General features: G+C 36.8%; 1 protein-coding gene across 6 annotated transcripts in view; it reads left to right on the top strand.

Moving 5' to 3' along the window:
• The window catches only part of AP1S2 (adaptor related protein complex 1 sigma 2 subunit), a 49,831-nt gene extending 38,091 nt beyond the window's left edge, over window positions 1–11,740 (top strand). For 3 of the 6 annotated variants that reach the window (XM_015417621.1, XM_015417620.1, XM_015417622.1), the window contains exons 5-6: window positions 9,228–9,236; window positions 10,038–11,739. In XM_015417621.1, the coding sequence (XP_015273107.1) occupies window positions 9,228–9,236; window positions 10,038–10,085 (57 nt within the window). In that variant the 3' untranslated portion in view covers window positions 10,086–11,739. Of the gene's footprint in view, window positions 1–9,227; window positions 9,237–10,037 lie in introns of all 6 variants that reach the window. The other 3 variants (XM_015417623.1, XM_015417624.1, XR_001482689.1) reach the window with 2 other exon arrangements.
• Window positions 11,741–12,432: the final 692 nt, after the last annotated feature.

Genomic DNA, 12,432 nt, shown 5'->3' with positions numbered 1-12,432 from the left:
CGGTTAGTAAAATTTCTCACTTATCTTTCATCAGGTCCTGAACATTTAGACACTGGAGGTGATGACCCTAGCATGTCTTCTGGGCATGATGGTGTCGTGCCAAGATCTACTACCGTGGCCTAGAGTTCATATGAGACCCCTGCAGCACTTTCTTTATTCACTACCAGAAGGAAATATACTACAAGATAGTCAAGAAGGTAGAGTTACCACAGTCTGTGTGGACAGAGTTACAGTAGTGGCTAGTTCCGACTCTATTCATAGAAGGGATACTTCTAAGTGAACCCCATGGGACACATGGTCAAGACACCTGGTCAAAGCCTTTATTTCATCTATCCAGTTTGTGGTCTTTTATTTCTATATTAGGGAATGTATTGACTCTCCTTCTGAGATTGGAAAAGTAAATGAAATTTCTTGACAATATGTCTCTTTGAAAAACTCTTAATTTATTCTGAAAGTTGAAAATTTTATCCTTTCCCTGGAGTGCCAAATTGAGAATATGTAGATGATTCATTATATCAGCAAGGAACATTAGATCTTGCATCCATTCATCATTTTCCCGTTGAGGATAGAATCTTTTCTTTTCTTCAGTAAAAGTAATAATAGGCTCTAAAAGATCCACAAACCTACTTCAGACATTACTGTAAAAATAGACATCACTGGGTTTATCTTCAAGCTCCAGTTCTTCAATAAAAGTTTTAAACTGTTAGTGGGTCTTCCCATTTAAGCGTACGAAATTGACAATTTCCAAAACAGATTTCATAACATCTTCATACTTGAAATATCTGGATGCCAGGTGTTCATGATGAATAATGCAGTGAACAGGGAGAATCTCTGGAAAGCTCGGATCACTTTTCATAAGTGCAATTAATCCTGCATTTCCCCCCACCATTGAAGGTGCTCCACACTGATGAGTTTATTCAGTGGAATTTCAGCACTTGCTAAGGCTCTGTCAAGTGCATTTTAAAGGTCAACAACACGACTTGTTTCTTTTAGTGCCACTAAGTCCAACATCTCTTCTTTCGCAATTACATCAGAGGAAACATAACGAGCAAATACCACCAGCTGTGGGTTGTCTCATGTGGGTCCTGACTATGTTTTTTACAATTTGATGATGCCATCATCCTTCACAAAATTTTCACAGATACTTGCCAGAGGGGGTTTCTGCACCCTTGCCTCCTCTCTCCCTTGGAGTAGTTCTGCCTTCAACTTCAGCAGTCAGCTCCGTCTCTCCTCTTTGACTTCCATTCCTCCCCTTCTCCCATTCCTGTCTAAGGGAGGAGGGGACCATCCTGCCTGGCAGGCTCAGCTGAGACTTGTTGGGTGAGCGTTTGCAGCGTTTTGCAGCTGGCCTTGCTTTGGCCTACCAGCTCCTGAGATGCCGACCATGCCCCCGTCCGATTCCCTGCTGTTTGAGGGCCACAGCTTAATTTTGATGCAAAAAGGAGATCGACCAACATATTTCCGCAAGCCACACAATAGGTGTGAAAGACCCACATGTGGCTCCCAAGCTGCAGTTTGGCCACCCCTGCTCTATAGCATTATATCCCACTCCCTCCCCTCCCCTCCCCTCCCCAAACCCCACCCACCTCAGACTCCACCCCCAAATCTCCAGGTATTTCCCAATCCATATCTGGCAACCCTAGTTGAAGCCATAGTTTCACCATGTCTCCTCTAAGCTATTGAGCGTAGCTGAATTTAGCACATGACAGATTTAGTAGTATTGTGTATGCTAAAAGCCTCTGGGGAGGGCGGGATAAAAATGTGAATAATAAATAAATATAAATAAATAAAATACTTTTGCAATTTAACCAGACCCTTACAAATTTATCTTTCTCCCTCAGTTGTGCTATGACGGTGTGTGTGTGTGTGTGTAATCAATCCCAAACAGCAATAATTGATAGTGCCATTGTTGAAGCAGAAATGAAGACCTATCCTGTGGGCCACTTTATGTATAAGTATGTTTGCATAATGTCTATAGAAGTCATGTTGGTATATGGACAATTGTCCATGACTGTGTAGTTTAGGATTCCCATATGGAATGATCTGAGTCTGATACTTTTGTTTAGTCATTTAAGTTCTGGAATGACCCTTGTAGCCATATGATAGCTTTGTCATTAGAGAAGAAATAGAATCTGAGGTTTGACTTGCTGATTCTAGGGGATTTGGCTAATAACTGCCATACATTTTGGAGACTTTTTCAAAGGCAGCATCCAGAGACTAGCTCAGGCTTCAGAACATTTAACAAATACTTCGACACCACAATATGCCTTAACCGGGTGTTTTTGTCTTAAAGCATACACATATCTAAAAAGAGAACAATCACCGATTAATGTTGGAAGGAGGGCAGGTGAGGCAGTTGAGCATAGGTGAAGAAAGGTTCAGCGGTGGACTGGGAGTGTTTAATAAGGAATTAAACATAGAAGACAAAACAATTATGGGTAACAACAACTGGCTAAAATGCATATTTCTAGAAAGCTCTAGGAGAATTCAGACATCTGATCTGCATTAAATCTCAATGAAGAAAGGGGAGCTATAAATAAATTATATGGCGATAGTTGTAAAACTTACCTGCTGTGTGTATATATAGAAAGTTATTATGCACTGCATCAGTACTTTGTGAATACTTTCAGCTACCTAGTTCAACAGGTCTTACTGCAGTTTCTAAGAACACTATATAATCCTGCAATTCATCATTGGAGTTAGTTAATGGAGGGGTTGTTGGCTGTTAGCTATGTTTATATCTCTGTGTATCAGAATATGGGGGCACTAAATTCTGGGATTGGATCCAGCCTGTTTTTACACTGTTGAACAAAAGGAGAAAGCTATACTAAGGAATCATGGGAGCAACATGGACAGAGGACATGTGTGTTGGGGGCTGGAGTATGGAAGGGAATTGAGATTTAATGAAAAAGCTGGTTGGATCCCACTCCTTAGGCTGATTCCACATGGAGGTTTTTCTGCATTTCAGAACTGTAGTCATGCATTTTTTTCTGTTTCCACATGGTAGCATTCGCCATTCCTGTTTAAATTGTGAACAGCCCATTTTTTCCAAAAGCTTTCATTCAGAAACAAAAAAAACAAACCAAAACCTTGGGGGGGGGGGGACCCTCATCTTTCCTGGCGTTAAGATGATGGTGGTATTTGGATTATCTTTTTTTATAGGTCTGGAAGGGAAGGAATGCCTTGTAATTAAATAAAATAAATGACCCCTTTCTGTCCATTTTCACAGTGAATCACCATGGTGTCCTTGCTGACACCAACAAAACTGAGATTTTAGGGGAGGGGGGATTAGGATGACACCAACAAAACTGAGATTTGGGGAGGGGGGGGATCAGGACAACATGTTACCTTACAACTATACAAGTGGCAAGTGTTTTTCTTAGCTCTCCTGATTAGCATTTGAAAAGGTCCTGATATGTTCTCTCCTCTTCCATCAAGCAGTAGGAAACCAATTAGTCTTTTCCATGTAGATGACCGCAAAGGGACACTGAGTACTTTCCAATAATTATTATTACCAAAGGATTCAAATATTCTGTTATTCTGCAGCAGCACATGTGTGTGTGTTTTAAGATTATAGTATTATTCTTTTAGTTGATATATTTCTTATTTTAAAAAATAAAATAATATAAAAGGGATACAGGAGAAAAGAAATGGGTTATATAGGGATTATAGAACAGATTAGATTTATTAAAGATTATTATACTTACAAGATATGTTAAGCAAAGAAAGAAATACTTTTCCCTGACATCCCTCCCCTTCATTAGAATCTTTAAGATTTTTCACAATAATTTCATCATTAATACATTTTATATATTATATATTTTATCAATACTACATACTAGCTAGAACTTTTAATATACCAAAGTTAGAAGGAAAATCTGTTATCTATCTCACATTAAAATAAAAAAATAAAAATATTTTATTCAAAATCCACTTCCTTATATAGTTATATTCAAAACATTCTCCTTTCTCTGCATTATACTACATTTATATGCCTTACAGTACATTTATAGAACATTTTAGACTTTTTTTATTCTGAATTTATCTCCTGCTTCCATAATAGACACTCCATCTCCTCAGATTTTGAGATGGATCTAATTCTCATATAAATTGTTAATTTCACCATTACTGCATCATTAACAAGTTTGTTTTCCCATCCATCTATGCTTGGACAGGCATCCGGTTTCCATTTTGTTGCATAAATAATTCTAGCTGCTGTCACAATTTATTTAAATATCTCTTCCAAAACTTTTGGTAATTTGTTAGGCAGTATTCATAACAACATATTCTTAGTTTCCATAGGAAGTTTAAATTTCAATATGAGTTTTGTATTCTTCTTGAGCAGTACTACTCATGCACCATTTTTTTTAAGGTGGGCAGAAAATTATGATGGCATGACACCTGGGGGCAGGGATTCATTCTGTATCTAGTGTGAAAGGAAAATCATGGCTAACTAGGTTAAAAATGGATTAACATCTCAGCTGCAACTGTGATCTAAACAACAGTTGCACTGGCAACATGACCAGGGGTTTTGTTGTTGTTGTTTTTGTTTTGTTTGTGTGTGTGTGTGAAAGAGAGAGAAAGAGAGAAACTTGTGTGGAATGAGTCTTGTTCTTGAGCACATACAGAAATGCCAGGATACATAGGTCTTTCATTTTGACCTAGATGTAACCTAAATTAAATTCTCAGTTTGACTACTAGAAACTAGGATGAATAAATACAGTCCAGTTGCTCTTACGCATGGGTTATTGACCTTGAAATAAGTGTGCATGCATGATTTTTTTTCTGAAGGATCTGTGGAGTAGCCTCTCTTGTCACGATTGGTTTTATGAGTGCTCTGATTATTCTGAGGCTGTTCTAGAATAAACATAAAGGAATTTAAGATCTTGTTAATTTGGCTTTGGGGATTTCCTGCTACTTAGGACTAAGTCGCCATATCTGTACAGTTAATTAACAGTTAGCTGACTTGGAATGTTAATACTTTATGAATGTGTTAAATATTAATACAGGTGATTTAAAATGGATTAAGAGGAATGTGGTCATTGTGTGACTGAAGCATTAATACATATAACAAGAATACCCTCTGTAAAGTGTAAATGTTAGCTAACCTCTAGTTTAAAGATTGCCTTTAGAGAGTTCTTAAACAAGTCAGTAGTTATTTGTATGGTTGAAAATTTGTAGTTATTTGTATGGAGTTGAAAATTTGAGTAGTTTAATTTACTCCACTGCACTCTCCACTCCCCCCATCACTCTTCTCCAAATAAACTTCTCTGAAAGCAGAAATATGGTATGAAAATGCCTGTTGGTAATTTGGTTGTCAGCTCCAATCAAAAGTATGCAGATGAAACTCTGGTGCCTTTAATAACACAACCATGTCCAAACAAAATGTCTGATAGTACCTATGCATGGTGTAAGCTCTCCACAAGCATTAATTGAAGCAGTCATTAAAAAAATTAGCAAGTTCTGAAAGGCTATATGAAACTAAACATCTAAAACCAATAATGTGATTTTTTTTTTTGAGCCTCAGTAAGGTACATGTAGTTCAAAAGGCTGGTCTAGTGTAATATGTATTAGAAGTAGTAAATTAAAAGAGCAATTGTAGTTGTGTGCATGGAAACATCTGTACTATTTGTAAAGAATGTATGTATTTCTTTTGTAGCCACGTCATGAATACTTTAATGTCCCAGTATACTAAATGACTTCATCATGCATACAGAGAGGCGATAGAGCTGACTTACTCATGGCAGAACACTTTCCTCAGCTTGGTGAATCCAATCATCTTGAACAAATTAGTGTATATCACGCTGTTGTTTTTGCTGTTGTATATTCTCTCTTCCTTTCATTTGCCATGTTTGTTTCTTTCCTTCCATATGTCACAATTTGATGTCTTGTCAGCATGTCATAATTTCTATGTTAAAACATCCAGATCTTATCACAAGTATGTGAGACAGCATGTAATATTCAAGCTGAAATAATTTACTGACCTTAACTTTACACTTTAAATACTCATTCCTTGGTACAGTGTTCCATTAAACTGAGTATAAATTCAGTTTTTGTAGGTTCCATGACTTGCCCTAAGATCTTCTAAATGAAATGTCAGTTTACAAAACATACCGTTATATATTGGTCATTATGATAATCACTGAAGGCTGAAAAAATGTTAATCAAATTCATATTATAGAATCTACTTTGAAACACTTTGCCAATTGACCCACCTATTGAATTTTAATTGAAATACTTGGATCCTTGCATTTCTAGAAACTCTAATGTACACATTCCGTAAATACAAAGATCACAGTATTTCATGAACATACAGACCTCCTGTATATGCCAGGGCTGTGTCCTGTTTATTATCATATTGGAGTAGCTCTGCATGCTCATCTCCGGCATATTAACAGTGCTAACCCCCACACTGTAGTTATAAGTCTTTCATAGCTTGTTGAAAAACATAAAAGAGCATCCATAGACCTAAACATGTTGTAAATAAAAAGGAGCATTGCTAGCTTCAAACTCTTGGGCTAAAATGCACAGAGTGCAAACACAGAAAAAATCTTTCGGTTTATATCACTCAAAATTTTGAGACTGACATTTTTCTAAAAGGTGATTAAAAATAGGAGGGGGTTTAGCTAAATCACCCACACAGGGTAGAAAAAACCAGATGTCATATGGTATTGTGCTACTTCTGAAGTATTAACATGACATTTAGGTTACAGTGAAGAAGTTATATTGAATCTGCAGCATTCTGGGTCGTATTAGTAGGAAATCATACAGGAAATTTTCCCATTATAAAGACTGCCTGTCTGCCTCCTTCTGTCTCTCTTTTTTTCTCCCCAAGATGTTAATTGCTTCTATGGCTAAATATGGTAAATGCTGTTTTGCATTATTTTATGCTAGAAGCATTAAAATACTATGCATGGAGTGCTAATGAGGTGTTATGGTCTGTTTATAGCTTTATACAGTTGCATGCTTGTAAATGACTATGCATTAGACTTCATAGCATGTCTGTAATAAAGTATTGCATGCACTGCTCATGTGAATGGCTTTTTTTTCCCCACCTCTCTGCTATGGTATATTTGCTGTTTGTGCACTTTGTCTTCCGATAATTCTGATCTGCAAACCTACAACATGTGAAACACTTTCTAAAATGATTAAATTCAACAGCGTTATTCAAAACAATCTTAGATATGATTCTCATTTTCAAACATCTACTCAAATATGTGAACTTACCTATATATGTAAATATGGCAACTTTACAATATAATATGTTGTCAAAGGCTTTCAGGGCCGGCGTTCATTAGTTGTAGATTTTCCAGGCTGTATGGCCATAGTTTTGGCATTGTGGTACCTGATGTTTCGCTAGCAGCTGTGACTGGCATCCTCAGAGGTATAACACAGAAAGATTGAGTACTCTCTGTGTCAATGTGAGAAGAAAAATGGTAGGCAGGTAATTTATATCTACTCAGAAAGGTGGGGTAGGGCTGAGTCATTATCTTGTAAGAGTTTCCCTGGCTGTGACATGCTAATCTTATCTGTAGTGCTGTTGTAAGATGTAGAGCATTTTGTGTTTTTCAGGACAGGAAACCATGCCCTATTTATTTTTAAACTCTCTTCTTTCCTGTTGAAATTGTGTTTATGTTTATGATTTTCAATGGCTTCCCTGTGTAATCTGACATGGTAATTGAATGTGTTGTCCAGCCTTTCAGTGTCTTGGAATAAGATACTGTGTCCTGTTTGAGTTAGCCTATCTTCAGCCACTGCTGATTTTTCAGGTTGACCAAGTCTGCAGTGTCTTTCATGCTCTTTCATGTGGACAGGTTTACATTGGGACCACACAGAGTAGTATCTAGACAAGAATAAAAGAACAAGCTGCTGGCGAAACGTCAGGTACTACAATGCCAAGACCACAGCCATACAGCCCGGAAAATCTATAACAATTTATAATATAACTTTCTCAGATATTTTTGCTGCTGCTGCTAACTGAGAATATATACCCAACAGTACACTGGTTTTAGAGTTTGAAGCAGAAATCAACTTTTACATTTTTGTAAGGTATTAGAAAATTAGAAAATGCTGCGGTGGCTCAAGTGGTTAAGACGCTGAACTGCAGGCTGTGGAAGGTCAGTAGTTCAACAGTTCGAGACCCAGAGTGCCACACGACGGAGTGAGCTCCCGTCTCTAGTTCCAGCTCCTGCCAACCTAGCAGTTCGAAAACAAGAAACTGCAAGTAGATAAATAGGTACTGCTTCGGTGGGAAGGTAACAGCGTTCCATGCGCCTTGGTGTTTAGTCATGCCGGCCACATGACCACAGAAACGTCTTCGGACAGCGCTGGCTCTTCGGCTTTGAAACGGAGATGAGCACTGCAACCCTAGTGTCGGATTCGACTTGCTTTCGAGCCTTTACCTTTATAAAATGTTTGTTACTGCTTGCAACACAAAGTTAGTTTCTCCTAGGACCTGTTGAGGACAATCCAGAAGAACTCTAAGCCCTAATAGATCTTGTGAATGAATCCACTTTCCGTGAAATGTTCCAGGCAGCAGCTCTTCCTTGATCAGTTCATTAGTGGGGGAGGAGAGAAAGGGTTTCTTTACATAGTTCGGCCAGTAGCAGTCCACCTTTCCCTGAGCCAGTCCATTTGTGAGAACTGTAGTCTACCACATGAATAGGAAGGAAAGGAGCCCTTCTTCCACTGAATCTACTTGTTAATAAAGAACATGATGTAACACTTCTTCATATTCTTTGGTTTTCAGTTCCCTACAGCAATTTGTCTGTTGTGGCTTAAATCAGGTGGTAGGTTCCCAGTCATACTGATAACTGTAAGCAACATTTGCATTAATCTGGAGATTCTAGGAGAACCTGGGTCCTCTTACACATGTGGAACTATTTTGCATAGGTCAGAATGCTTCCTTCCCTTTTCTATAACTTTTTAGAAGGATGACTTATCAGTATGTAATCATGTAATAAAGGTAGGTATCTTAGCCCTGAGCCCCTGACAGTTGCCTGAGCTTGCCTTCAGGTGATGAACCTGAAATTGATTTAATTAATCATCTTTAATCCAATAGTTCTGTATTAAAGTTAGCTCACAATTTATCTTTGAAATCCATGAGTTCATTTGTTACAGAATACATTTTTAATGTTCTTGCACATTTTAATACTGCATTTTCTCAGAAGTGGTTGCAAACTGTTAACTTCATTTTTTTGTTTGTTTTTGGTCCATGCCTTATTTAGGATGCTAAAGTAAGTGTTCACTTTGTGGTAATACAGAAATTGCTGTGCTTTTAATTTAACATTAAAAATAGACATGATAGTTTTCTATTGACTCAGGAATTAGGAGCATAATTTTGTTCCTTCAACTGCTGCTTAACATTTCAAGATCAGTTCAAGCATATTAAAAGCCACGTTAAATATTTAAAAAAAAACCCTCAAAATAATTTTGCAGCATTGAAACACCTGATCCAAAATGACTTTATCAATGGCAGTGTTCTAGATCATTTCTCATCACTTCCTCATAAAATATCTGTTGTCTTTGGGTTGGTTGTCTCTTGATTGGATTGTTTTTTGTAAACTTTGCTAACTTAGGTTCCCCCCCCCCCCCTTTTTGGTGGTATCCTACTGCTCAGTGTAGCTTTCTTTTGGAGGAAGAGTCACTTCCACCTGACAAAGAATCCTTGGGACAAGTCCACACCTAGCTGAGCAGAGTGGTAGAATTTAACAGACTGTATCTAACAAGCTCCATTGTTACTTCATTATTTTAAGTGTAGCTGTCAAACTTTACAGAAGTGTATTGAAATATTTTTGGCAATAGAAGTAATTATCTGCTGAATTGTCTCCTAAAGGCGGAGTCAAGCCTTCAAAGACAAATTGTTACAAAAACATAACTATTAAAGTGTAAGATGTTCTGTATCTCTGGTGAATTTTCACACGACATAGCCTTCATATGGAATTTAGCTTTCATATGGAATTTAACCCATATTGACTCAGCATGTGTGCTTTTACCAGAACACGAGATCTGTTCATTCTCTAATTTATCTTTCACAGGAAGCGGAGACCCCTCGTAGTGTACTTGAAGAAATTGGACTGACATAAGCTGCTGCCTTTGCTGATGTCTTGTGTGATGTTTCACATAACTGTAAATGTTCACTGCCTCCATTTAATGTTAGCTAGTGGTGTTATGATGCTATTTGTCAGTATTACTGTTCTGCTAAGCTACTTCATTCAGGCCTACAAGAAAAATTCTGTTTACTGTAAAATAAAAAAGGGAGAAAACATTTTTAAAACCTTTTGAAAAGAATAAAAGGGATTTTACAGTAATTTTAAAGCACAGTATTTAAGACCATTGATAAGTCTTAGATGGCAAAGTTATTTATAAAATCAAATTGCCATCACACAATGTATGTAAACCTGTGTGGTATGCAGTATGCCATATATTGAAAAGAAACAACTGTGTAAGGCAACAAGTGAAATGCTTCAATGTAGAACTTGGCTTTGTGCAACCAAAGACTTTTTCTATAAAGTCAGCATTTGTTAAAACTCAGTTTAGGTCATTGCTGAAGATTGGAGGGAAACAACCATGTATGGCCGCCTACTATACCAAAGAATCCTATAAAAGTCTGCAAGTTAAACTGTTGTGAACTGTTACAGTAGCTTCATTTTAGCAACAGAGTTGTAAAAAATTTAATCAGAATGAAAGTATATAGTATTAAAAAATTCAACCTCAAAAATTAGTTCATTTACTAAAAAAAGGGAACACAGGCTGTGTGGCATTTCCTTTTGGGGGGGGAAACTTTTTTTTTTGTTTAGACAGTATAGTTTGATATCACAATCTATTCAAAAGCATAATGCAGTATTAATGCAAAAATCATCTGGAAATTGTTGATATAAACTGAAAAGGTAAATAAGGGAAATGTAAATGTGAGAATGGATTTCCTCTGTCCTTAGAAACAAAACTTTCTGTCTACATTTACCAATATCATGATTGTTATACTTTACACCAGAGCAACTACTTGGATAATTTGACAATCCTTATTTTTAATTATTGTGATCTTTAACTCCACCTCACACGTTACATTTAGTAGGAAAGTGAACTATGCTAGGGAAGCAAACTTTACACTGGAAAAGCTAGTCCTGTGTACTTTTAATTGGATGCAAGTCTCATTGAACAAAATGAGACTTGTTTCTCAGTAATCATGCACAGGATTGGGCTGCACAGATGTCAGAAAGCCATACTGTTGTTTACTGTAATTTATATTTTGCTGTGTGTCTTTTGTTCAATTCATAAAAGGGAGACCTCAGTACAGACTGCCTGTTCCCAAAAGCACTTCCTATGTGTTTGTGTATTTGTGCTTTTATAACCCTCTTAAACATGCACCCTTCAATTGACACATGACTACTAAATTAATCCCTTGTGGCTCTGTTTGCTGTGATCAGTGTATTCTAAAGCATCCAAATGCTTTACTGTAAAACAGTGCCATAAACGTAAAAGAGTTTCTTCATGACTGATACTGACCACAACAATGGAAGTCTTGGGACAATGTTTGTATAAGGGACAGAAAAGCCCAGTTCTACATTTCAGTAATGGAAAGCCAGGAAAAACTGATTTTGAGTAACATTAGAATAGCCCTCTGTGACGCTGAAATTACTGAACACTTCAGAATGTCAACCTGAACATAATTTCATATGTATTCAAAACATGTTTTAAGGTTTACACGTTGCCTTGTACGTGCTTGGTTGGAAAAGCTTTGTTGTGATTGTGACAAACTATGTGAACACTGTCTTAGTATCACATCAGTTTAGTTGTAATAAATGTTCATTTTTATTCCATTGTTTTGTCTGTCTGTTCAAAGCTTAATTAAGGAAGCATTTATTTTTATGATAGGAATCTAATCTTGTCCGTGGACAGATAAATATGATGCAGTAAAGGCTTAACTGTATAGATCATGCTGCAGAACCAATTTTTTAAAAAGGCAATACAAATTTTCATTCCAAAGGTCTATCAATGCTGTGGAACCTGTTAAACTATCTCTTATGTAGTTGAACTCTTAGACCATGAGCAATTTTCTTTAAAAAGAGCTCATTTTATGGCAAGGTTAGAATACAAAGTATACTACAACTTTCTCATTTTTTGAGGATTTGAAAATTGTATGATCTTGTGTGTAATGCAATGCAAATATCAACTGAGGTGTCAGAAATTATCCTCTCTGTTCCACTTGGATTTACCTAAACTGCTGGAGAAAAACAAGTATAGTAAGATTCATGTGATACTACCTTGCTCGGTTAAATCTAACCTTTGAGAGGTTCTTATTCTGGTTCTTTCTGATTTTAGGAGAATAAGCAACTATCATTGAAAATATGTAGGCAGTCTGTCAGAATACTGTCTTGGATACTAAAAATTGTGTGAATACTGGTTTTAAGATTTTCAGTTTTATACCCTTTT

This window comes from Gekko japonicus, unplaced genomic scaffold (assembly GCF_001447785.1).
Source record: "Gekko japonicus isolate JY-2015 unplaced genomic scaffold, Gekko_japonicus_V1.1 scaffold18, whole genome shotgun sequence".
Taxonomy (NCBI): Eukaryota; Metazoa; Chordata; class Lepidosauria; order Squamata; family Gekkonidae; genus Gekko; species Gekko japonicus.
This window is presented reverse-complemented; position numbering and strand designations above follow the sequence as displayed.